Here is a 25,753-nt window from a genome sequence, read left to right as displayed (position 1 = left end):
TCCACTCCCGTAATTATCCCAGCCTCAGCTTACAGTAAACTAGTGTCCCCACACCCTCCGACCAACAGTTTCCACCCCCACTGACCTATTGTCTCCTCCCCGTTCTCATCTCCCACTCTGTTTATTTGCAGCCCTCTGCCAATGCATCCTTTTTTGCTCCTTTGCCCTATCCCCCTGCCCCGCAACTTCCTGACACTGCACATGTTTGCAGTCTAGTCCCCGCACACTCCACCAGACAGCATTCGTCTCTCTCCCCGCCCGTACACTACCATCGTTTCAACTTCGCTGCATTCCACATGATGTTGCATTCTGGCCGAGATGCTGAAATGGGTGGTCATGTGTGCATGAGGTGTGCTTGCTTTTGTGTGTGTGAATTGCGTGCATGTTTCTCTTTCACTGATGAAGGCTTTGGTCAAAAGCTTAGTGTAAGCATCTTTCAATTGCGCCTGTCTGCAACTTGCCATCTTTTCTTTATGATAAGTAGCAATCTATCTTTACCTACGTTGTTGATATTCCTACCTGGAGTTTACATTGTTTGTACTTTTATTTATTTTTCATGAAGACAAAACTCTCATCTAGAAAATAAATTTGATGTTCTGTTAAAATTCTTTTAAGATGGCCTTTTAATTTTGTAGAAGGAGGGACTGTGAGGTTTCTAGGAAGGCCGATGGCAAGCAATAACCCAACATGAAGTGCATTTTTGTCTTATAATGCTGTTCTGTGGTTGTTTGCATGGTATTTTGATTTTTGTTTAGTATTACCCCGATGAATTTTGTTGTGGTATGGTCATCTTATTTCTTGCAAATTGCCTCTTCCGTTTTCTTGTGTATTCTAGCAAACTGAGTTTGCACTAGTTTCTATGGCATACAGCGAGGCACAAGGAAATTTAAGAAAAAATACTTAAATGTCAAGGATGAAAGGTTCATATTCAGACTTTATTATTGTTAAATGTTACATAAACACAAAAAGTCTGTTTCAGCATGTATCTTTTCCAATGTTTTTGGGTGTCCAGATAGGATGTTGACTCCATTTTTGTGTACAATATTTCAAAAAATGACCTAGTTGTCATATAATTATGTGAATGATTGTCTAATGATATCATGAGTAGGTCACTTGTTGAAATAGCATGGAAATAGTGTTGACAGAATGCAAATTGTTAACCTGAATGGACACTTGAAAACTGTATAGGCCTACTCGAATGAGACAGTGGCAGAGTAGAAGTGGACTGTTAAGGGTGAATTAAAGTCATAAAATCCCAAAAAATATTTTTATTTATGTCAGATTTGGGCTATATGGGACTCTCCAGGGAGGATATCAGTTATTCCATGTGCCAATCACATGGGTGACAAGGTTGGGTGGGCAGACATTTAGATAATTTGAAAGAAGTAGTGATAGGATTAAATTTAAATAGTAGAGTAAAGCATAGAGCTGTCTGCCCTGTAGGACACCTCAGACACAAGAGAGGGCGGGGGTGGGGGGTTGGGGGGGGGGGGGCGGGGGGGGAGAGAGAGAGAGAGAGAGAGAGAGAGAGAGAGAGAGAGAGAGAGAGAGAGAGAGAGAGAGATTCAGAAGCATCCCTCTGCAGCGAGACACAGCATACAGTCACATGGCCTTTCTTCCACATTTCCTTATTGTTTATTCAAAGAATGCTGGACAATGCAGCATCTTGGTATGGGCTCGGTGCTGCCCTTGGACTTTTGATCTATCGATTCAGCATGCATATACAAGTAGCAACATGTGTTGTGGCTGAGACAACCAGGTACTGAATGTAAAATCTTAATGAGATAGAAAGATAATAAAAATGATTAATTTCTTGAGGGTGCACAGTCCAACTGACAACTGGGATTGTACAAAGCATACTGTCCCAACACATACTCCAGGAAAACCTCAGAACTTTGAATAAGAATGCCTGGAAAGGAATTTGAATGCCTTATCCAAATCCAAATTTGGTGCCATAAGCACACCCCCATTCATTTAGTCCATTGTTCACAAGCTGCAGAATTTGGAGTACAAGGTGTTCATGAAATGAAGTGGAAGAGCAACTTGTTTCAGGAGAAAAGCTGTCATGAAAACTCTCTCCATCTACATATACACATATTCAATGACTGTCTCTCGTGACATATGTTCATGTTCTGCTTGGCTTCTCTGCATGCCATGTAAGGAGATTTAAACAGTCTGATGATGATCATGAAGATTGAAACCGGTTACCAGTAAAATAGAATATTAAAAAAAAGGTGATCAAGACTGATTATTTCATGTTAATTTCAATATAGATAGCTGTGTTTCCAATATTTTATCAAAAGTCATTTACATACATGAATATCTTTGATAGTTTCATAAGTGATGATGATTATGATTATTATTGAATTTTGCACAGAAATATGCTCTCACATACATTACTGACTTTAGGGTTAATGTTTTGAGTGTTTCGTTTTAAGTTGTCATTTTGTTCTGTGTTAGTCGTGAACTTATTGTGACTCCAACAAATTTGGAAATTCTTGAAAACCACTCCCCAGATTGTATTTCCAGAATTATTTATATGAATGTCACTCACAGTAACACCTGTAAAATGCCTCCCTGTAAATCCTAGAGGATTCTAATCATCATAGTGCCTTCTCTGCCAAATTTTGTCTGTTCTGTTGCATATTTTTCTAAGGTTTCCCTGACAAGAGACAGGTAAAACTCACCAACTGCCATTTTTCACCCTTTAACGATTCTGTGGAGAGCATGAGCATTAAAAATGCACAAGTCCAGAATGTGAAAAAAAAAAAAAAAATCCCATTTCACAGTCTAACGCTGTGATCCTATGGGGTTCAGTAGCATGTCACAACAGTCAACTGTGCCCATACTCATTTTGTAATGTACAATACTTTAATACCCAACTGTTATTTGGATTTCATGGTTCAAATGGCTCTGAGCATTATGGGACTTAACGTCTATGGTCATCAGTCCCCTAGAACTTAGAACTACTTAAACCTAACTAACCTAAGGACATCACACAACACCCAGTCATCACGAGTTAGAGAAAATCCCTGACCCCGCCTGGAATCGAACCCGGGCGCGGGAAGCGAGAACGCTACCGCACGACCATGAACTGCGGACTATTTGGATTTTCCACCTAGCCCGAGCATCAATAGGGAGAACACATCAGAGGTACCCAGGCTCCAGACGACAGCTGCGGCTTGTGCCCACGTAAGGTGCAGCAGCTGCGGCAAGCATATCATGTGGCACCATCCTCTTACGAGTGTTTTCAGCTAAAGACCGCAGCAGTACTAGTAGGCAAACTTAGTTATAGATAGCTGCAATATATTAAAGTACTTATAAGGTCACAGACCAGATCCTCTTAAAATGATTTGGGATCTAATACCAACTATAAGTATAGCAATTGCTTTTCATGAAGGGAGTAGCCAAGTCCTCTCTAAATGTAAAATGCAAATATAATTAACTGTTGATCAGGGAAAGAAAAAGTTGCTCCAAAATCTAGGTGTTGGAGCCATGAGATGCAGGAAGTGAGTAATCACTAACAGTGAAAACAAATCTGAAAGTTAAAGTACAAAAGTGCATTGGTATATCCGGTGCCTACCAAGCATCATGACTCTCACCATATCCGGATTTGGAGTGGCCTCCCTTTCCTCCATAATCTGATCATCTTACCCTTTCTTAATTATTGTACCCTCTCTTAAAAAAGTGAAGAAACAACTTAGAGGACTATAAGAAGCTGTTGGTTTACTCAAAAATCAAACAATGGAAAATCCAGGATGGAATGTAACAATATTATGAGAAGGGAAGTTGCTACTCAGCATCTATGCAATATGGTAACAACTTTCCTTCTCATAATAATGATTCATTCATATTGATAACTGCCCCATTTGATTTTATTTTATGATCTGTGAGTATATTTAAGTAGTTAACTATTTATCATCTTTTGACTTATGTACTAATTTTGATATTTTAAATTCTAAGGATCTTAAACAATTAACTAAATTTTTAAAATGTGTTGGTAATAAAAGTATGAAAATTAGAACAGTCATAAGCCATTCAACATTGATGTACTCATTTTGGCTTTCATTATCTGTGAATTATGACAGAAATTTCATTTCTGCAAACACATGAATTTGAAACATGTTGTGCGTTTTTGTGAGCAACACCTCATTTACAGAGAAACTTTACTTTGCAATAGCATTGTATAAAAATGAAACTGACATTGAGACTGTAAATGTGATCATGACCCAAAGATGTACCCTTTATCACCTGAGCTATCCGCAGCTTGGTTTAAAAGTTCAACCTGCCATTTCCTTTCTCCAGGCTCATGTGCATGTTAGGCACGTATATTCAAGCTCTGTCAGGAAGCTTCATAACAGCATATAATCTGCTGTAAAGTAAAGATTCATTCTAGAAGAAATCCTTAAGCTGTAGCTATCACACTCTCCACTTCACCCTATTTCTAAGGGGTGCTTGTACTGCAAGGTATGCAGGAGTACTTATTTAGTGTTTGGAAAGTAGAGGAGAAGTACTGGCAGATTTAAGACTTGAAGCGAGCTGTTTGTTGTGTTTGATTAAACCAGTTAGTAAGAGCAATTTCCATTAAATACAAGAACCTGAGTTCCAGTTTAACACACAGTTTCAGCGTACTCATTATTCCCTTCTTTATGTGCATTTGTATGAATAAATGAATAGTTGATAATTATTGTTCTTAAGTACAGTTGTTGCCAAGAAGAAAATGTATTAGTACCACTTCTTCCATTATAGATGATTTCTCTTTCCGTTTGCTGATTCACTGCATATTATTTGTGTTCCTATTTACTTTTAATAGTTTGTAGTTCAAGACAGTTACTGATTTTATATTTTATTGTAAATTTGTGATTGTAAAAAGTAGCATTAGTTGAAATCACTATTCTTTAAAAATATCTGTTCTTAGGCTGTGAACGATTTAGCAATTATAAAGGCTATGGTGATAATTTTGAATGGTCTGGTGATCATTGTGATACTACACCACGAGATTCAAGTGGGCGGCGACTTTGCTCCATTACCGCAATAGATGCACTGGCATTTCGAAATCCAAACATGCAGTATACTCCAAGTAACATTACAAGAGAATTAAACAAGGTAAATTGTATAGCTCAGATTTAACCCATGTATGTTCGATGATTCTTATGTTCACTTGGAACTCTTAAAATTCTGTGATTGTTTTTACTGTAGAGACATGTATGTATCTGATAAAACCCCAAGTAGGTTCAAATCCTTTTCCAGCTATGAAATAGGTGAAGCAGACATCAATCTAAAGATTGTTTTGACAACTGCGTTGGTTTATTAGGCATGGTCCTGTTGGAAGTGGCTGCTGTTGCCTGCCTCCGACCTTTCAACTGACTCACCCAGCCATTACAGGACCAACTGCAGTTTAATGTGGGTTCTGAACCATGGTGCAACTTGTCACTTTTCATATCAAGGAACATTGCCAGAGGTGAAAGAAGTGATAAATGACAGATTGGAATCATAGGGCTGACCAGCAATTGAACCTGAGGTCTTCAGATTTTTAGTTTGATGCTTTATGACAGAGACACTTTCCAACTGTACCGATTTTTATTTCTTGAGGTTTTTTTTTTTTTTTTTTTTTGAAAAAAAATTAAAGTCAATCTTGGCATAGTTCTTTTGGTTGTTTTTTGACCATTCTTTCCTGGTCTTTGTTCAATTGAAATACTGCTCTGTTTATAGTGTCTTCAATGCTCAGAGTTGCTAAGTTACGCCCTTCTTTCTGTGAAGTGAAAGTGCATGAGATTGATGGCTGAGAAGAGTTTAAAATGCAGGAGAGCACATTGATGGAATATCTTTGAAAAGTCTTGTCTCATGATTAGAACAACTCATTGACACACCATCCCTAATGACTTTGCAGTCAGTGGCATGTCAACTCTTAATTCTTCTTCTTCTTCTTCTTCTCTTTTTTTTTTTTCACTGTACGCAAAACATTTTAATTTTATTTTAATTTTGCTACAGGGAAGGTGTCAAGCCCAAATTATCTTTCTCATTTGTCAGAGAAGCTATGAAAGTCAACATCAACAGCCCTCAATCTGTAATCCATACATACGCTGCACGTTGACATTTTGAATCTTCTTTACATTTATTAGTAGACACTAGTTTCTAGCCATGTAGAATTGACTTCTGTAGTATATGCAGGACAGCGCTCCTGGATATTTGGCCATCACATTCACGGATGTGCTTCACAGGCCATGTATGGGTCCTGCTTTACTTTGGGAGATTGTTTGTCAACAGAAGATTCACTGGGCTGTTAGCCACCAAGGCACCCGTAGCTGCCACAGCATCTGGGTGCACAAGCCATGCCAATATGTGGGCATCAGGCTGACCATTGCCTTGACTGCTACCCATCAGACATTGCAATCTCATGTATTTGACAGGATTGTCAGCTGCCCTTGTGTTTGGATATGCATCTCGGCAGCCCATGAACTCAGTCTCTTTGTACAGTGCCGCTGATAATCTAGGGAACCTCACGGCCCATCACAACTACTGACTATCGTGGACTTCATCATTGTGGGCATCCGTTACACTTCATCAAGGTGGACGATTCAGTTGTACTCAACTATAGACTTCTGTCCTCTGAATATATACTAAGTTCAGTTCAAGGTTAATAAACAAAGAGTTGCTATAGCAATGTGTGAACTCAGTCACTACTAACCACACCACTCAGTTAAGGATATAACAGTGGCAATGAAGATAATGGTTTCATGATACAGGCCTCTTCTCTACAGTGACATCTAGGCTGATTCTGTCATGTGTAACACTTCTAGTTTGTATGGATTCTCACAACAGTGCCTGCTCCAGATTTGTCCTTTCCAGCACCTGCTCAAGGTTCACTGGCTTCATTGCCAGCTCATGGTCTTGTCCGTCATCTAGCTGCTGTGCTCCTTCTCACTGAGCCTGACACTGCAGTGCTGTGTCACATTTCACCCACAAGGTGCAGCTTGGCTGGCCCTCTGCCTGAGGATGGCATTTTTGGTTTTTGTAACTCTTCGGCTGGTGTGGCTGTCTGGATTTCACTAGGCAGTTGTTTGCAATTAGTATTCCTGTTATCTCAGTAGATGCAAGCCCTTGGCAATTTTCTCTTCTCACCTTAGTTTAGGCGGTCCGTTCATGTGTTGTTCCAGTATACATTCTCTTCATTGACATTGTTGGTCTGTGTGGTTTTCAGTAGTTCCTTGGTGTATTTCTCACCTATCTGTATACCTTGTCTGATCACTCACCAGATCCATTGTTGTCTCAAGTCCTTCCATTATGGGGTCAGGCAATTCCAGGCCTCCTACATAGCATGTCTGTGCTCACTGAGGCTCTGAATTCTTTCCTACAGCGTTCAAGTGGCCGTGATCAGGAACGGCAGTCAGATGGGTTGTTTGGGAGTTTGTGTTTGGCAAGCTGGACCACCTCCTGTCATATTCATTTGCAATGTTGTCGTGCCATGCAACATTCAATTGTTGTTCAGGAAGTTCTCTAACACAAGTCCCTCTTATATGGGCCCAGCCCTTTCATGTGACAACATTGGACACCACTTCTCTTATCGTTGGCCCTGTCTCTGCCAGTCCTTCTGTTCTCACTGGCCTGTCTACGCTGATACCCGTTCTCTCACTGGCCCCACTCGTAGCTGGCCCTCTAGTCATTGCCAGTCTTACTGTGGCTAGCCCTTGCGACACTTTTCCAGGTCGTCACTGCCAGTGGCATCTCCGCAGCCATCCCGGCAGCTGAAGCAAACAGCCAGCACCGGCCTCCTTGTGGCTGATCCTCTCAAAGCCATTCCCAGCCTCCACTGCTACTGCCCCCTCTGAGGGCAGCTCAGCCATCTCTGCTGACACCACCAGTCTTTTTGTGTGTTCTTCCAGACCATGTGTTGTGACTTCTTGGAAACACCGCCACCAGCCTTACCTCTCCCCAGCCTTTCCCATTACCACCTACAGCAGCCAGTTACCGTTCTGCCTCATGAACATAGCATGCTTCTTCCACTGAGCTCAGTTTCTTTGTGTTCATTAACTGATTGTCCTGTTATTTTATTCTAGTCTACTTTGGTGGCTGCTCAGTGCCTCCTCCCTTGGGTGTGCTTCTCTGGGATGGAAAGGGGGGGGGGGGGGGAGTGTACTATACACAGAGCTGGGCCCCTTCATCTTCAGCCACCATCCCCACAGATGTACTTCGTGGGCCAGGTACGGCCCCTGCTTTATGTAGAACAGTTGTTTGTCAACAGAAGACTTTCTGGGCTTTTTACTGCCAAACCTCTTGCAGCTGCTACAATGTCTGGGTGTGAAAGGCATGCTGATATGTGAAGTGCAGGTTGCAGTAATCAGTGCTGCAGTCCCTGGCACCTGTTTGTGTCCAAACAGTCACATTTCCATGAGACACCACACCTGTATTCCTCCACTGATAGGTACTTAGATGGCCACTCAGACCCTCGACAGCCAGTTCCAATTAGGGCTCAAGAGTGATCATCAGTTACTATGTCTTTGCTGTGTAACCTTTATGTGGTAGTATCAGGAAGAAGATAGTTTGCATGGTGCATAACTCAAAGCAATGCTAATTTTGTATTTCCTTAAGGGGAAAAAAGCAACAGTTTTGTAAATAAATGTTACTGTACGTGTATGTTCATTTAAGTCTGCATTTCATTGGCATGAACAAAAGTGAATGGGCAACAGTGGACAAGAATTTGCTGCCACACAACCAGCAGGTGAGTGCAACTGAAAAGAATTCATGTGTGTACATGCTTGGGCTACTGGTTGTCAAGCTTATCAGCAAATCATCAAAGGAAGTTCATGCGCTTTTCCACTTTGGTGCACACTCATTGTTAACAGTACAGAGAGTGAATAGTGCAGAAAGTATTTGTTTTCAAAACTCTTCTTTTCTTCTCTTTTTTTCTAAAAAAGAATTGCCTTGTTGTTAAATATGAGTTGTGTGACAGATGGAGAAGTCAGTATTCATGAGATCTACACCACAAAATGTATAATAGTGATTATGCTTGGTAGGAAGCTGCAGAAGTACTCAAAATTCCAGCTGAGGAAGAATGTAATTTCATTACTTCCTTCCTTCTGACAGAAATAGAGTAGAGAGGAACAAGCTCAGGATTGGATGATATGCGAAACAAGTACTAACTGCCCCCAGTTGTTGGCGTTTAGTCAGATGAAATAGCTACTCGGTAGTTTGTGTTCTGTTTTGGGATTTTTCCCTCAGGTGAAGTGAGTAGCCAGTAGAAATTGTCTTCTGACATACATGTAAAGTTTTCAAACAAGGTAAAGGAATGCCTGAGCTGCAATTCAGTGATAAATACACTATTATCTATATTGCATGAAAGATCAGAATTTGTATTTTTCTTTTCCTGTGCCACCTTGTTTGCTTCTCATCAGCAATGCATATGCCACACAAAATAATTCTGTCTAAATAGCAAAGTTTTGCATTGTAGCTGTAATGAGTGTTGTATCTAATAAAACTGTATCACCATAGAAACAGTAACATAGCATTTGTAGTTTTCATATGCGTTAAAGCTTGTGCTATTCTATTCAGTCCAGTGTAAACACTTCTTAATAAGTGCAGGTGAGTATTGGTGAACACCAATGATTTGTTCTGTGACTTTTTCCATTCACTTGTGTGTAAATGTGGTTTTACAAGTATATTAGTTTTAAATGTTCTAAACTAACTGTGTGAAGAACAATGATTTTGTTAACTACATGGATTTCACTATTCTTTATTGAATTGCAGTACTACTGGCAGTCTTTCAACACACATTATCATTTGCCCTAAACTCAACATGTGGTATTTCAGTCAGCACTGGATGGCTTTATAGCCAATTTGATGTCAGCACTTTCAGCAAACTTAAGTTAAACTTCATGTTTGTAGTGAACCCAACAGATGCTGATTCAGTATACTGTATGTGACTTTCTTGTAAGTTCAGAGTTAGCAGTTTGGTGGAGTTTCACTACGTTGTGCATATTTTTGTAAATCCAACAGTTCACATTTCAAAGTACAGCCCGAGTTTCCCTTCAGTTCTGGATCTTGGTGCATTGGTGTGAGTCAGTGTTGTTGTAGTAGACTGCACTAAATAGTGCAAACATTCCAAATAAGTACTTCAAGTCCAAAGGCGTAAGAGTTGGAATTTTTTGGGATTCCATGTATAATGCAAGGCATGACACTGTAGCACCCGAGGCACAGACACCAATCAAAGGTTTAATACAGCCTAATCATCTGTGATGTTGATAGTACTGGTTTAAGTGAATTGATCATAATGTAGGTTATGTGTATGTACTGCAACTTGTCACTGTCTCAGAATTATTATTTATAATTCTTGTATATAATTACTAAGTCATAAACATTGTGACTGATTTCAGTATAAAACCAGATGTGTCTCCCAACAGCTGTCAGGTGCATTTTCTCAGGAAGTGGAATTTTACATGCCCTTTCAATAGAGTAGTCCCATATTAGCCTTGTGCAATATTCATTTAATTGATATGTATAAGAGGGACAGTAAAACATGAAGAATAACCAGCACACAGGCAGCAACTCACATGCTGCCCTGGCTCGTGCTGACTGCTAGGTCTCTGCTTGAATATTGGTTATTCTTCATGTGTTACTGTCCCTGTTAATATATGTTGATAAAACCAATATTGCATTAGACTATTTAGGGACAACTTTATTGAATGAGCATGTAAAATTCCACTTTAAAAATAATTTTGTTTGTAACATAAAGCAAAACAAACCGACACTCCCTGTTGACGATGGGTGTCGCATGAAACGAGTGATAAGCAATATTTGTGGCTGACACTGTTTACACATTGCAAAGACAAAATTGTGAATGTATGCCAAAGCACCAGAGAAAATACTTGTGACGAATTTTAGTATAGAAACCCTGTATAGATAAACTTTCATTAATACAAGCTATGATGTGGATACTTGTGTGCTTGAAGATGTACTGCATCATCCTGCAGACATAGTTTTTTGATGATACTGTAGTGGAAACATCACAGTATCTAGGGACGTACATGAATTCAGTTTTTTCTGCCAGCCAATTACAGCATTCTGTCCAAGAATTTATTCGTTGACGATTTTTTTAGAGTCATCTCTACCTTAAATTGGAGAATTCTAAGGTTTCTGATTTCACCATGTTGACTTTTAGGATTCCTGCAGTACTGGCACCTTCTGTTGTAGCTAGGCAAATGTTACCCCTGTGTATCCTCAGAAGGTAAATACTATGATACGAAATAGCTTTCCAACAATAAAGGTGTTCTCTATGTTATCCTGATTACTATACACTTCAACTTGGGTCGAAGTTATAATCCTTGGCAGGAGATCTACTAATAAGTATTGTATACCATTGCCATAGACACGAAGCCCACGCCTACTACAGTAGTACAAGTTTGTATGCCAACTTGCTCAACAGATGATGAAGAGATAGAAGAAATTTATGGTGAGATAAAAGAAATTATTCACATAGTGAAGGGAGACGAAAATTTAATAGTCATGGGGGACTGGAATTCGATTGGAAAAGTAGTAGGTGAATGTGGAATGGGGGTAAGGAATGAAAGAGGAAACTGCCTGGTAGAATTTTGCACAGAGCAAAACTTAATCATAGATAACACTTAGTTTAAGAATCATGAAAGAAGATTGTATACGTGGAAGAGGCCTGGAGACACTGGAAGGTTTCAGATAGATTGTATTATGGTAAGGCAGAGATTTCAGAACCAGGCTTTAAATTGTAAAACGTTTCCAGGTTCAGATGTGGACTGTGACCACAATCTATTGGTTATGAACTGTAGATTAAAACTGAAGAAACTGCAAAAAGGTGGGAATTTAAGGAGATGGGACCTGGATAAACTGACTAAACCAGAGGTTGTAGAGAGTTTCAGAGGTAGGATTAGGAAACAATTGACAAGAATGGGGGAAAGAAATACGATATGAGAAGAATGGGTAACTTTGAGAGATGAAATAGTGAAGGCAGCAGAGGATCAAGTAGGTAAAAAGACGAGGGCTAGTAGAAATCCTGGGATAACAGAAGAGATACTGAATTTAATTGATGAAAGAAGAAAATATAAAAATGCGGTAAATAAAGCAGGCAAAAAGGAATACTAAAGTCTCAAAACTGAGATTGATAGGAAGTGCAAAATGACTAAGCAGGGATGGCTACAGGACAGATGTAAGGATGTAGAGGCTTATCTCACTAGGGGTAAGATAGATACTGCCTACAGGAAAATTAAAGAGACCTTTGCAGAAAAGAGAACCACTTGTATGAATATCAAGAGCTCAGATGGAAAACCAATTCTAAGCAAAGAAGGGAAGGCAGAAAGGTGGAAGGAGTATATAGAGGGCGATGTACTTCAGGACAGTATTATGGAAATGAAAGAGGACATAGATGAAGATGAAATGGGAGATATGATACTGCGTGAAGAGCACTGAAAGACCTAAGTTGAAACAAGACCCCTGGAGTAGACAACATTCTATTAGAACTACTGATAGCCTTGGGAGAGCCAGACCTGACAAAACTCTACAATCTGGCGAGCAAGATGTATGAGACAAGTGAAATACCCTCAGAATTCAAGAAGAATATAATAATTCCAATCCCAAAGAAAGCAAGTGTTGACAGGTGTGAAAATTACCGAACTATCAGTGTAATAAGGCATGGCTGCAAAATACTAAGACAAATTCTTTACAGGCAAATGGAAAAACTGATAGAAACCAACCTCTGGGAAGATCAGTTTGGAATCCGTAAAAATGTTGGGACACGTGAGGCAATACTGACCCTGCAGCTTATCTTAGAAGATAGATTAAGGAAAGGCAAACCTACACTTCTAGCATTTATAGACTTAGAGAAATCTTTTGACAATGTTGACTGGAATTCTCTCTTTTAAATTCTGAAACTGGCAGGGGTAAAATACAGGGAGCAAAAGGCTGTGTACAATTTGTACAGAAACCAGTCAGCAGTCATAAGATTCGAGGGGCATGAAAGGGAAGCAGTTGTTGAGAAGGGAGTGAGACAGGGTTGTAGCCTATCTCCAATGTTATTCAATCTGTATATTGAGCAAGTAGTAAAGGAAACAAGAGAAAAATTCAGAGTAGGAATTAAAATCCATGTAGAATAAATAAAAACTTTGAGGTTCGCTGTTGACATTGTAATTCTGTCAGCGACAGGAAAGGACCTGGGAGAGCAGTTGAACGGAATGGACAGTGTCTTGAAAGGAGGATATAAGATGAACATCAACAAAAGCAAAATGAGGATAATGGAATGTAGTCAAATCAACATGCTGAGGGACTTAGATTAGGAAATGAGACACTTAAAGTGGTAGATGAGTTTTGCTATTTGGGGAGCAAAATAACTGATGATGGTTGAAGTAGGGAAGATATAAAATGTAGCCTGGCAATGACAAGGAAAGTGTTTCTGAAGAAGAGAAATTTGTTAATATCGAGTATATATTTAAGTGTCAGGAAGTCTTTTCTGAAAGTACTTGTATGGAGTGTAGCCATGTACGGAAGTGATATATGGACGATAAATAGTTTAGACAAGAAAAGAATAGAAACTTTCAAAATGTGGCGCTACAGAAGAATGCTGAAGATTAGATGAGTAGATCACGTAACTAATGAGGAGTTACTGAATGGAATTGTGTAGAAGAGTAATTTGTGGCACAACTTGACTAGAAGAAGGGATCAGTTGGTTGGACACTTTCTGAGGCATCAAGGGATCATCAATTTAGTATTGGAGGGAAGTGCAGAGGGTAAAAATCATAGTGGAACATCAAGGCACGAATACCCTTAATAGGTTCAGAAGGATGTAGGTTGCAGTAGTTACTCAGAGATGAAGAGTCTTTCACAGGATAGAGTAGCAGGGAGAGCTGCATCAAACCAGTCTCTGTCCTGAATACCACAACAACAGGAACCTTTGGCATGTGTATCAGTTAACCCAATGTGCAATTAACCCACTTTTCTGTTCATTAATTAGACTCTGGACAGATCTACCTGGATATGTGCATGCATTAGCAAACCCCTTGTGGGATCCAGGGAAGTATACAGGGCCCAGGTTGAAACCACCTGGTGGATTAATGATGAGGGCCATTGTGCCGGTCAACCTGGATATTGGTTTTAGGCAGTTTCCCGTATCTGACTAGGTAAATACTGGGCTGATTCCAGTGTCCCACCTTCTCACAAGGTGTGCAAACATTTAGAAAATGTTTGCACACTTTCGCTTGAAATAACCCTAGATCCAAAAGATTGGGGTACACAAATAGCCACTTGGAGGGGGGGGGGGGGGGGCGGCATCTGGCCACTCTCTACTACCAACATTACCAAATTCAGTATTTAACATGACATCCCCCTAAAAATATGGGATAATGGCGAGGAAAAAGAACAGGAAGAAGTATTAAACTTCAGATAGTGCATATTTGAGTGGGTCAGTATTTAGGTAATAAACTATGGATCAAAGGTGGAGGTTTCGATCCCCTGTCACTCCCAGGATTTTTGTCTTTCACTTCTCTCACATCTGGCAATGTTTATTAATGTAAGAAATGCTGAATTGTGCCATAGTTTGGAGTCCACAATTAACTGTAGGTTCCCTTATAAATGAGTGGGTAAATCAGTTCAAAGATCAGAGGAAGACAAAGGCTTACCACCTCCAACATCTGCTGAAGCATTATAGTGGTAAAACCAATCTTCAGATTGAGGACAGCTAGGCAAAAATTATGTTTCTGGTTTCCACTTTTGTTTTGTGGTAGGAAGTCTAGGAGGGTATCTCATTTACTTTTTCATCTTTTCCTCCTTCCTTCCTCTCTCTCTCAAAATTTTTTTCCATATCTTTTTCTACCTTTTAATCCATCTTTACTTCTCATTATCTCTTGCCCAAAGCTGACACAATACTTATCAATGTATGATCTTTGACCTCCTATTGTCTGTGACATCACCCATTTAATATGTCTCTCTTCTCGTCCTCACAACAGGGTGGTGCTCCTCTCACAATAGTTTGGAAAGCTAGGATAGTCCCATGTGCCTTTATACATGTATATCAGCAGTATTAAGTATTTTGCCTCCTGTAGATAATTACTAGTTAGCAGTCCTGTCTCATACTTTAATACTTTTACATTAGATCAAATTAGCCATTGTGTTCTTAGCACTAAATTATCAGGTTTAGAGTTTTGGAAGGACTATGAAATATAAAAAAAAAAAAAAAAAAAAAAAAAAAAAAAAAAATCTTGAAATTGTGAAACAGGCTTAATGTGTGCAATGTTCAAATCTTAACTGGTTTCCTGTTTCTTTATTACGTGGCTCATGTTTTGTGGAATTTCTTTTCTTTGAAATGTTTTGAACCTGTATTACTGTTACTCCAGACTGACAAAAAAAATGTTATTTATGCTTTACAAAAATGTGTAGGGGAACTTCAGTCATTATCCTTGAAGTAACTTACAAAGTATTACATACAGAAAAAAGAAACTAACAACAAATGTTACTTTAAGCCACAAAAATATTTATTGCTAGTCAAGCACTATGACATTTCGGATACTGCCGATCTTTCATTTGGATACTGCAAAATCTAGAGGACAAATTTGTGTCTTTTACACATATTCTTATAACGTTTTTGGATGTTGCTACAAAAGCGATTATTTCCTGCTGTTTCAAAATCTCGCAGTATTTCATATTAACACTGAAAAATTGTGCCCTTTAAATCCTAATGGCAAACTTTCCATAATAATTAATTTACATATCTTTCTAGATGAAATCTAAAATAATAATTTTCATAGGCTTACGTTGGATTCTTCAGTCCCGAAATTCCAGAAGATCAGCGTACACCTGTGGCAACAGGAAACTGGGGATGTGGAGTATACCGTGGCAATGCTAAGCTAAAGTCACTGCTGCAGCTCATGGCAGCTACTGAAGCTGGTCGTCATCTTGCGTACTTCACATTTGGAAATGAAACTTTACGAGACGATGTTTTCCAGATGTACACTTTTTTGATGGAGAATCATGTTACAGTTGGTAATTACATTTTCCTGTCTTTGTTTTGCATAAACAGACAATTTATTTTGTGAAATTAGAATTGCTTTGAAAATGGTATTTTATAATGCTTGCCTTTTATTTATTTTTTTGGAATTATGTAGCAGCACATATAGAATAAAAGAACCTCAAAAATTTACTACTTATTAGATGGTACTTATGAAAAGTTCATTACAATCGCTAATTTTAAATGTCTTCTCCCCATAATTATTCACTGTCTTCTGTGAAGATATTTTTACATGGTTGAATATAACTGATGATCATTTGTCTTTAAACAGTATGATGAGTCGCACTGAAACCAATTGGTGACTGACTGCTTCTGGTTTTAGAATTCATATTCATCACTGGGAATTTAAGTATACTTTACAGGAAATTTAAAAGTACAGTTATTATTCTGCTATATCTGTGCCATGCATCAGTGAAGACCACAAAATCCTAATCAAGGAGTCATAAACTACTTTTTACACACCTTTATTCTCCTTGGTGTTAAAAAGTGAGTGGTAGCTTTTATGTTTTGGACTTGACTTTCAACAAGAGTGAAAAAATAGGAAAAACATAGGGAAGATCAAGGTGTAAAAGTTGTAACAGATAAGGAGCACTCTCTACCAAATGTGGGTTAATGTAGTTGTTGCAGATGGATGGAAAGGAAAATTGAAGATTGTGCAGCAGCATATGAAATTTGAGAGTCTGAAGAAGCCAATGTAGCAGTGCCTAAAAGAAAACTGTTTACATATTGGTTAGGCAGTGAGATGACAAAGATAGTCAAGGAAAAGAAAACTGTGTTTTTAGTAATTTTATTTTGGAGATTTTTGGATCCCAGTAATTTGGGTGAGTGGTTGGGTGGGGGTTGCAAAACAAAAAGAAGGGGAAAACAAAAGAAAAGTTTTTCCTCCCTTATGCAGTTATGAAACATTCGAATGATGTGCTGTTGGCAGGACTGTAGCAATGTGTCCATCACAGTGTTCCATTGATTTTATGTTTAGCTTCCAAGCTACTATTATTGAAGTAGATTGTGTTACATTGATTGTGACAATTTTTGCTGCGTCTCTGATTTATCTGAGCAACTATGCAATGAGAAATTTAGGAAAAAAGATACAGAAACATGTAAAGATTTGAAGGAAGCTTACAAATGATTTCCCAATTCCAAAGCGATTGTTGATCAGTTGAAGATGATCCTCAATCAGAAAAATCTTTAACCTCCACTGGTTGCACTCACATTCATAAAATCAGGTATCTTGTACATGTCGCCCATCATCTAAATATTCAATATTCAAGAACTTGCCATTTTACTGCAAACTTTTTCTTATTTTTGCCAAGACTGAGAAGCAGCTGGAACACTGAGTGTATATTTTACAAGACACTCCTTGAACTAACTAACAGTGACGAAACATTGGCAAAGTCCTTTAGATGAAGTCCGATCATCACAGTGGGTTGCTGAAGGTTCTCTCCTCCCACTAATCCCCTCATCCATCCCACTTCCAAAAAAATATTGCTTTCCAGTCTTAATCCAATGTCAAAGTACTGATCACAATCAGTGGAATTTTACAGCTTAAATTTTTGCCTAAAAGCCAAACACTGAATGGTCAGTGCTGTGAGGGGTTCTGAAATGGTTGCATAAGAAAGTCTGCAACCCAATGAATCTGATCACTCAGGTATGACAAAGCATTAGTTTTGCACCAAACATCGTATGGCTGCCCTACCCCAGCCACCCTACTCTTCAGATTGCTCCCCATGTGAATTTTGTTTTCAAAATTAAAGTCATTGCTTTGTGACACACTTAATGACATTATGGAGAATCTGTATGGGCCTATTCCTAAAGAAGCCTTTCAGGGCTGCATAGAGGATGGGAAACACAGTTGGGATAAGTGATTGATTATAGGAGTTTAATACTTTCGAAAAAAAAAAGATTTAACATCTGTAAATTGATTAAAACTATAATTCTTTGGTTTACATTTTGAACAGGCATCTTAGCTTGTGCAGGGTAGCAGTCAGTCGGGTTTCTGCTGCAGGGCTTATTCTGGAATGGCTGTCATTGCATAATCAGTCTATACTCTGTGCCTCTGCGTATCCACTCTCTTGCAGGTAATTTTGCGGTTGTCTCATTAAAGCAGGAAGATGAAAATTATCTTGCAAGTGAAATGTTTAAGGCAATTTTGGATGTAATGTGCTGGCATTATTTGGTAATGTGATGGTGCATGGACAAATTTCACAAGTACCTATCATCAGGGAACAGACCAACATTAAAAATGGGAACACTTAAAAATTCAACTTTAGGTAGTATTATTACATTATTTGGATGTATATTTTCTGTTTACACAAAACACTAAAAATTGTGATTCCGATGGTAGTGCCTTCTGAACACTTCTTGAGTCAGTCAAATCAAGGTTTTTTATTGTATATCCAGAGCAGAAGGGAAACACTCTTATTTGCATCACTGTAATGAGAATATGTAATATTCTGGTCTGATGATTATTTTCTCATTTAGTTTGGTGTGATTTGAACTTCTCTGTCATCTTGTAATTAATATTTATAAATTTAATACAAACTAAATATTTCTATTATTTTTTAAATTTGAAAAAAAAAACAATGTTTACCAAGAAAGGAATGAAAAAAGAAAGCAAAAATAGACAGAAAAACACTCTGTATGAAGTTTGATTATTGATCTTTCAATTAGGTGTAACTTAGTGTGATTTTCCATAACTACATTTCTCAAAAATAAAGATGTCTCTTCATTCATCTTCTGTTTTTCCCCCTTTGATAAAATGTGTCAGATTGTATATGATTGGATTTTAAAAAAAAAAAAAAAACCACCAGAGTACTATCTATTGAAAAATGTAAACTCGCTGACTAGCATTTAAAAAAAATCAACAAAGACAGCAAAGCCTAATTTTGAATTTTTTTGTGTTATCTAAAATATTACTATGTATTATTACAGATGCATATGTCGAACTATATTGGCTACATTTTTGTATTTTGGCTGGAAAACCAGTGTGTAATTGCACTGCTTATTAACTCTTTTGCTTTTTTATGCTTTAAGTTTAGTGAGAAGTGTTTTATTTTAGTTCATTTTACATGATTGTGTTCTTCATTCAGGGAGACTCTGGCAGTATCTGCAGCAGTATTATGACTATTGTGTGAGAGATGGAAAGGTAACTCTGGACTTGTATGCATACCTATACAAACGAATTTCTGATTCAGAGACATCTGTAAATCCAGCAGGTAAGTTGTTTACTGTAATCTTAATATAAGATAATGAAGACATTTTGAATTTTTTGGTTTATTAAAAATCATTGATTGCCACAATCGAGTGTTATAGGTCCATTACTGTCCACAATATACAGGGTGAATCACCTAAAACTTGCATCACAGATATTGCAGAAATGGAAAGTGCTATTGGTGTGCAGTTCTCACAGAATGGATTGGTAGTCAGGGGCTCTTGTTGTTAACCAATAAACAGATTGTAGTAACACGTTGAAAGTGTGTTTTTTGTGGAAACATACACTTTTTTAAATGGAACAATTCTTATTTGACATTAACAAACTAAAAGAAGGACAAATTAGAATGTGAGTGGTGTTTGTTGTACCTTTCTAGTGTGAATCATTTACATGATATTGTATTTTGAAAAGTTTTCACACTGACAATTGTTTGTGCCACTCAACCTTTGTAGTTGCTGGATATGATGATGTTATGTTTGCTTACAGTGTGCTTTTGTATTTCTTGAGTGCACTGCAACTTGCTAGCAAGTTAAATGCATGTCAGTCCAAGCAGTAGGCTGTGAATGGATGATGGGATTTAAACAATAAAAACTAAACTCTGCCCGAACAGGTCTTGAAGGCCCAACGGTACTGACTGACCGCCATGTCATTCTCAGCCCACATTTATCACTGGATGCAGATATGGAGGGGCATGTGGTCAGCACACCACTCTCCTGGCCGAATGTCGGTTTACAAGATCTCCATGCTTATGGTGTATGGAGAGTGTAAGAAAATACAGTTTGTTTTTTTGCTATTTGTGTGTGCAGTAATATATCCCAACAGACTGTTTTTTTGCTATTTGTGTGTGCAGTAATATATCCCAACAGACATCAAGCATCTCAGCAATTATTTGTCAACCTCTTCAAACAGTTATGTAAAAGTGATAGCATAACACCTAGACAACATAACAGGAAGAAACACATGACAACAGAAGAGGGGGGGAAATTAATAATCATGATTGTTCTGTATTTGATCTGCACATTAGCTCCTGTGCAATCACCCATGGAAGTGGCATGAGTCAGGAAAGTGTCATATGCATTCTCCATAGACATATGTTCAATCTCTCACACATCTCTATCTGTCAAGAGCTGCATGGAAATGATTATGAGAATTGTGTTAACTTCTGTACATGGACATTAAGACAGGATACTCCATATGTTTCATGTATCTTCTTTAGTGACGAAGCAACATTTACCAATCATGGCCAGGTAAACCACCATGTCAGCATCCATGGAGTGTAAATGTATGCTATGGGATAGTGAACTGTCAGCTCATAAGCCTGTGTTTCATAGACAGAACACTGAACATGCAGAAGTATCACAGCCTCCTAACAGACCATCTTCCACAGATGTCAGAAAACATTCCTCCACAGACTAGGAGGAACCTGTGGCACCACCATGATGGTTGTCCCATCCATAGTGCATGATATACTACAGCATGTCTTCATGAGTTGTTTCCAAATCATTGGATGGATGCAGAGGCCCTATACCTTGGCTAACCTTTTCGCCAGCTTTGATGCTTAAAGACTTTTTTTCTGTGGGGAAAGCTAACTGACAATTTCTACATGGACATACCAACTACACCCGATGATATACAATGATGTATTACTGCAGCCTGCTCAGGCATCCCCATTGAAATGCTAGGACGTTTGCAGCAGTTGTTCCATATCAGACTGGAAGTGTATTTTGCCGCTGTCGGTGGTCATTTTGTACACAGTCTGTGATGGTCAGTTGTCAGAATCCGCATAACTAATGATTGCAGTAGTGTTGTTCTTTAGTGTGTGCTACCACAGCTACTGTACAATATTTGGGAGGGGAGGGGGGTACTTTTCAAAATATGAGATCTCGTAAACAACTCATACTAGAATCCTGCAACAAACACCACTGACATTGTAATTTACCCTACTTTTAGTTTATTAGTGTCAATGTACAAGTTTACTTTCCAACTGGCTCCACAGATGTATGATCATATAGAAGAAATTATTCAGGTAGTTAAGGGAGACGAAAGTTTAATAGTGATGGGTGACTGGAATTCGATAGTAGGAAAAGGAAGGGAAGAAAAAATTGATGGTGAATATAGACTAGGCGAAAGGAATGAAAGAGGAAGCTGCCTGGTAGAATTTTGTGCAGAGTACAATTTACTTTTCGCTAACATCCGGTTTAAGAATCATGAAAGAAGGTTGTGTACATGGAAGAGACTTGGAGACACTGGAAGGTTTCAGATTGATTATACAGTGGTAAGACATTTTTAGGAGCCAGATTTTAAATTGCAAGACTTTTCCAGGGGCAGATGTGGACTCTAACCACAATTTATTGGCTGTGAACTGTAGATTAAAACTGAAGAAATTGGAAAAATATAGGAAATTAAGGAGATGAGACCTAGGTAAGTTGAAAGAACCAGAGGTTATTGAGAGTTGCAGAGAGAGGAATGGGCAACAGTTGACAAGAACAGGGGAATTTTTTTTTATTTTTTGTTTTTTTTATTTTTTATTTATTTTATTTTATTTGTTTATTTATTTATTTGGGTGCACAACTACAGTGGTCATTAGTGCCCAAGGAACAGGGGAAAAGAATACAGTAGAAGACAAATGGGTAGCTTTGAGAGTGGAAATAGTGAAGGTAGCAGGGTCAAATATTTAAAAAGACAAGGCCAAATAGAAATCCTTGGATAACACAGGAGACACTGAATTTCATTTGTGAAAAGAGAACATATAAAAATGCAGTAAACAAAGCAGGCAAAAAGGAATACAATTGTCTAAAAAATGACATTGACAGGAAGGGCAAGTTCCCAAGATTTTTAATTATTTTGAGTGTAAATGTGGCTTAACTGAGATGTTTTAGGAGTTCCAAAATGCGTTTTTTTTCCAGTTTAAATTCTCGTAATTATGGACACCTGAAAGTTTTTAAGTTTACATTCCGTTAATTATTTCAACACCACATGTTACACTTATCATTAGATTAGTACTTCTAGATGGGCGGAACTGAATATTTATGTTTTGTTTAAATTGAGAGTGAGACTATTTGCATAAAATCTATCAATGATACTTTTAAGAACATTGTGTACCATTTCTTCTATTGCCGTATGCTTGGACTGATTACAATACTAGTGTCATCCATAAAAAAAACTAACTCTGCTTGTTGCATATTAGACAGAAGATTGTTTACAAATATGAGGAACAATAGTGGACCTAAGATTGAGTCTTCAGGAACCTCATAGATAACTTCTCACCAGTCAGAAGAATCTTCCGATTACATTGGTTGAATTGCTAAGTACAGCTTTCTGCATTCTTTTGGTTAGATATGATATTATCTGCTGATTGGCTGTATCATCAGTTCTATAAAAGCTAAGTTTATGTAGGAGAATATTGTAATTCACAGGGTCATATGCCTTAGCTAGGTTACAGGATATACCAGACAGTGCTGTTTTGTTATTTAATGCTTGTAAAATTTGGTGAGAGAACATGTAAATAGCATCCTCAGTTGTACAGCTCTTCTGAAATCCAAACTTTGATTTCGTTTTAGAGGCTTTACCAGTGGCACATTTCAGTCTCTCTGAAAAAGTACCTTGAGTTAATGATGCATTACATACTTCAGATAAGAAAGGGCTTATTCACATGGGAACAAATCTTTAGTACTCAGTTGGAAACACCATCAAATCCAGATGAGTCTTTACTTTTGAGAGAAAATATAATTTCCTTAATTTCAGAAGAAGAAGAAGAAGAAGAAGAAGTTGGTGATACATTCATATGATAGAATTTTATGAGAATAATTTTTGTTTTCTCAGCATACTGCTGTGATTTTTCTCTTGAATTGTTTGTCCCTATATTTACTACTATATTAAAGAAATGACTGTTAAACATATCTGCCACCTGTGACTGACCATTTATAGACCTTCCATTTTTCAGTAGTGATATTTTCTGTGGCCTGTTTTCCCATCCCACAACATTCCGTGTAGACTTAAGTCAGTTGTCAGAATCACCGATGTGTGACATAATTAGCGTGATCCTTGATTTTTTTAATTACTTTTCTTAGTAATTTCTAGTAGCTTTTGTCATGTTCAACTACTGAAGAATCTTCACTGGTTCTTGCAAACAGGTATCTCTCCCTTTCGCTTTCACATCGTACTTTAATCCCTTTAGGTGCCTATTTAATGTCTCTAATGATTGGCTTATACTGTTATATACCTGTAAACCATAACCCTTATGTAGCTGCACATTGTTGCTGGATCACCATCTGAAAATGCTGATTTAAGATATGTCCTTAAAATGAACAGCCAGCTCTTTTTAAGTTTAAAATTTGGATGTTCACCAATCTTTAATCACATCCTTAAGATCTACTGGTGCCGACCAGGTCTCTACAGTCTCTAATAATGTTGACACTCAAGTAGTCAGTATGGACATAACAGTTCTTCTTTCTTCAAAATGTGAAATTGCACCCAATACAGATTAAGTGATCAATTGTTGCCTCACATGTAATCAAGTAGAAAAAGTCACAGAACTGTTACTATAGGCATACAGATTATTTAAATTACCCAAAACATATGTTTTAATACGAGAGAAGGAAAGTTGCTACTCACCATATAGCGGAGATGCTGAGCCGCGATAGGCACAATAAAAAGATTCACACAATCATAGCTTTCCACCATTAAGGCCTTTGTCACCAGTAGACACACACACACACACACACACACACACACACACACACACACACATACGCACACTCACACAAGCACAACTTGCACACACATCTGCAGTCTCAGAGAGTTCAAACTACACTGCGAGCTGCAGCACCAGTGCATGATGGGAGTAGCGACTGGGTGGGGATAAGGAGTAGGCTGGGGCGGGGAGGGGGAGGGGAAGGGATAGTAGGGTGGGAGTGGTGGACAGTGAAGTGAAGTGTTGCAGTTTAGACAGAGGGTAGGAGAGAAGGTGCAGAGGGGGGAGGGGGTAAGTAGCGGAAAGGAGAGAAATAAAAATAAAAGAAATCAAAAGACTGGGTGTGGCGGTGAAATGATGGCTGTGTAGTGCTGGAATGGGAACAGGGAGGGGGCTGTATGGGTGAGGACAGCGACTAACAAAGGTTGAGGCCAGGAGGGTTATGGGATCGTAGGATGTATTGCAGGGAAAGTTCCCACCTATGCAATTCAGAAAAGCTGATGTTGGTGGTTTGGTGGGAAGGATCCATATGGCACAGGCTGTGAAGCAGTCATTGAGATGAGGGGTATCGTGTTTGGCAATGTGTTCAGCTACAGGGTGGTCCACTTGTTTTTTGGCCACAGTTTGTCGGTGGCTGTTCATGCGGATCAACAGCTTGTTGGTTGCCCTGCCTACATAGAATGTAGCACATTGGTTGCAGCTTAGCTTACAGATCACATAACTGGTTTCACAGGTAGCCCTGCCTTTGATGTGATAGGTAATGTTAGCGACCAGACTGGAGTAGATGGTGGTAGGAGGATTTATGGGACAGGTCTTGCATCTAGGTCTATTACAGGGGTATGAGCCATGAGGTAAGGGATTGGGAGCAGGGGTTGTGTAAGGATGGACGAGTGTATTGTGTAGGTTCGGTGGACTGCGGAATACCATGCTAGGAGGGGTGGGAAGGATAGTGGGTAGGACATTTCTCATTTCAGGGGATGATGAGGGGTAATCAAAACCCTGGCGGAGATTGTAATTCAGTTGCTCCAGTCCCGGATGGTACTGAGTTACAAGGGGAATGCTCCTCTCTGGCCAGACTGTGGGACTTTGGGAGGTGGTGGTAGACTGGAAAGATAAGGCACGGGAGAATTGTTTTTGTACAAGGATGGGAAGATAAATCTGGTCAGTGAAGGCTTCAGTGAGACCCTTGCTATATTTAGACAGGGACTGCTCGTCACTGCAGATGCAACGACCACGGGTGGCTAGGCTGTACGGAAGGGACTTCTTGGTATGAAATTGGTGGCAGCTGTCGAAGTGGAGGTATTGCTGGTGGTTAGTAGGTTTAATATGGACGGAGGTACTGATGTAGCCATATCTGAGGCAGAAGTCAACATCTAGGAAGGTGGCTTGTTGGGTTGAGTAGGACCAGGTGAAGCAAATGGGGGAGAAGTTGTTGAGGTTCTAGGGGAATGTGAATAAGGTGTCCTCACCTTCAATCCAGATAGCAAAGATGTCATCAATGAATCTGAACCAGATGAGGGGTTTAATATTCTTGGTTTTTAGGAAGGATTCCTTTAGATGGCCCATGAATAGGTTAGCGTAGGATGATGCCATGCGGGTGCCCATAGCCGTACCGCGGATTTGTTTGTAGGTAATGCCTTCAAACGAGAAGTAATTGTGAGTGAGGATATAGTTGGTCATGGAGACTAGGAAGGAGGTTGTTGGTTTGGAATCCATAGGGCGTCTGGAAAGGTAGTTTTTGATAGCAGTAAGGCCATGGGCATTAGGAATGTTAGTGTACAGGGAGGTGGCATTAATACTGACGAGCAGGGCACCGTGTGGTAAAGGGAGAGGA

General features: G+C 38.9%; 1 protein-coding gene across 1 annotated transcript in view; it reads left to right on the top strand.

The window, feature by feature from the left end:
- Nucleotides 1–25,753, top strand: part of LOC126475053 (poly(ADP-ribose) glycohydrolase-like) — a 134,160-nt gene that overhangs the window by 86,523 nt on the left and 21,884 nt on the right. The window contains exons 11-13 of the mRNA XM_050102606.1: nucleotides 4,919–5,106; nucleotides 15,759–15,993; nucleotides 19,105–19,230. Of these exons, the coding sequence (XP_049958563.1) occupies nucleotides 4,919–5,106; nucleotides 15,759–15,993; nucleotides 19,105–19,230 (549 nt within the window). The remainder of the gene's footprint in view (nucleotides 1–4,918; nucleotides 5,107–15,758; nucleotides 15,994–19,104; nucleotides 19,231–25,753) is intronic.

Source organism: Schistocerca serialis, chromosome 1 (assembly GCF_023864345.2).
Source record: "Schistocerca serialis cubense isolate TAMUIC-IGC-003099 chromosome 1, iqSchSeri2.2, whole genome shotgun sequence".
NCBI lineage: Eukaryota > Metazoa > Arthropoda > Insecta > Orthoptera > Acrididae > Schistocerca > Schistocerca serialis.
This window is presented reverse-complemented; position numbering and strand designations above follow the sequence as displayed.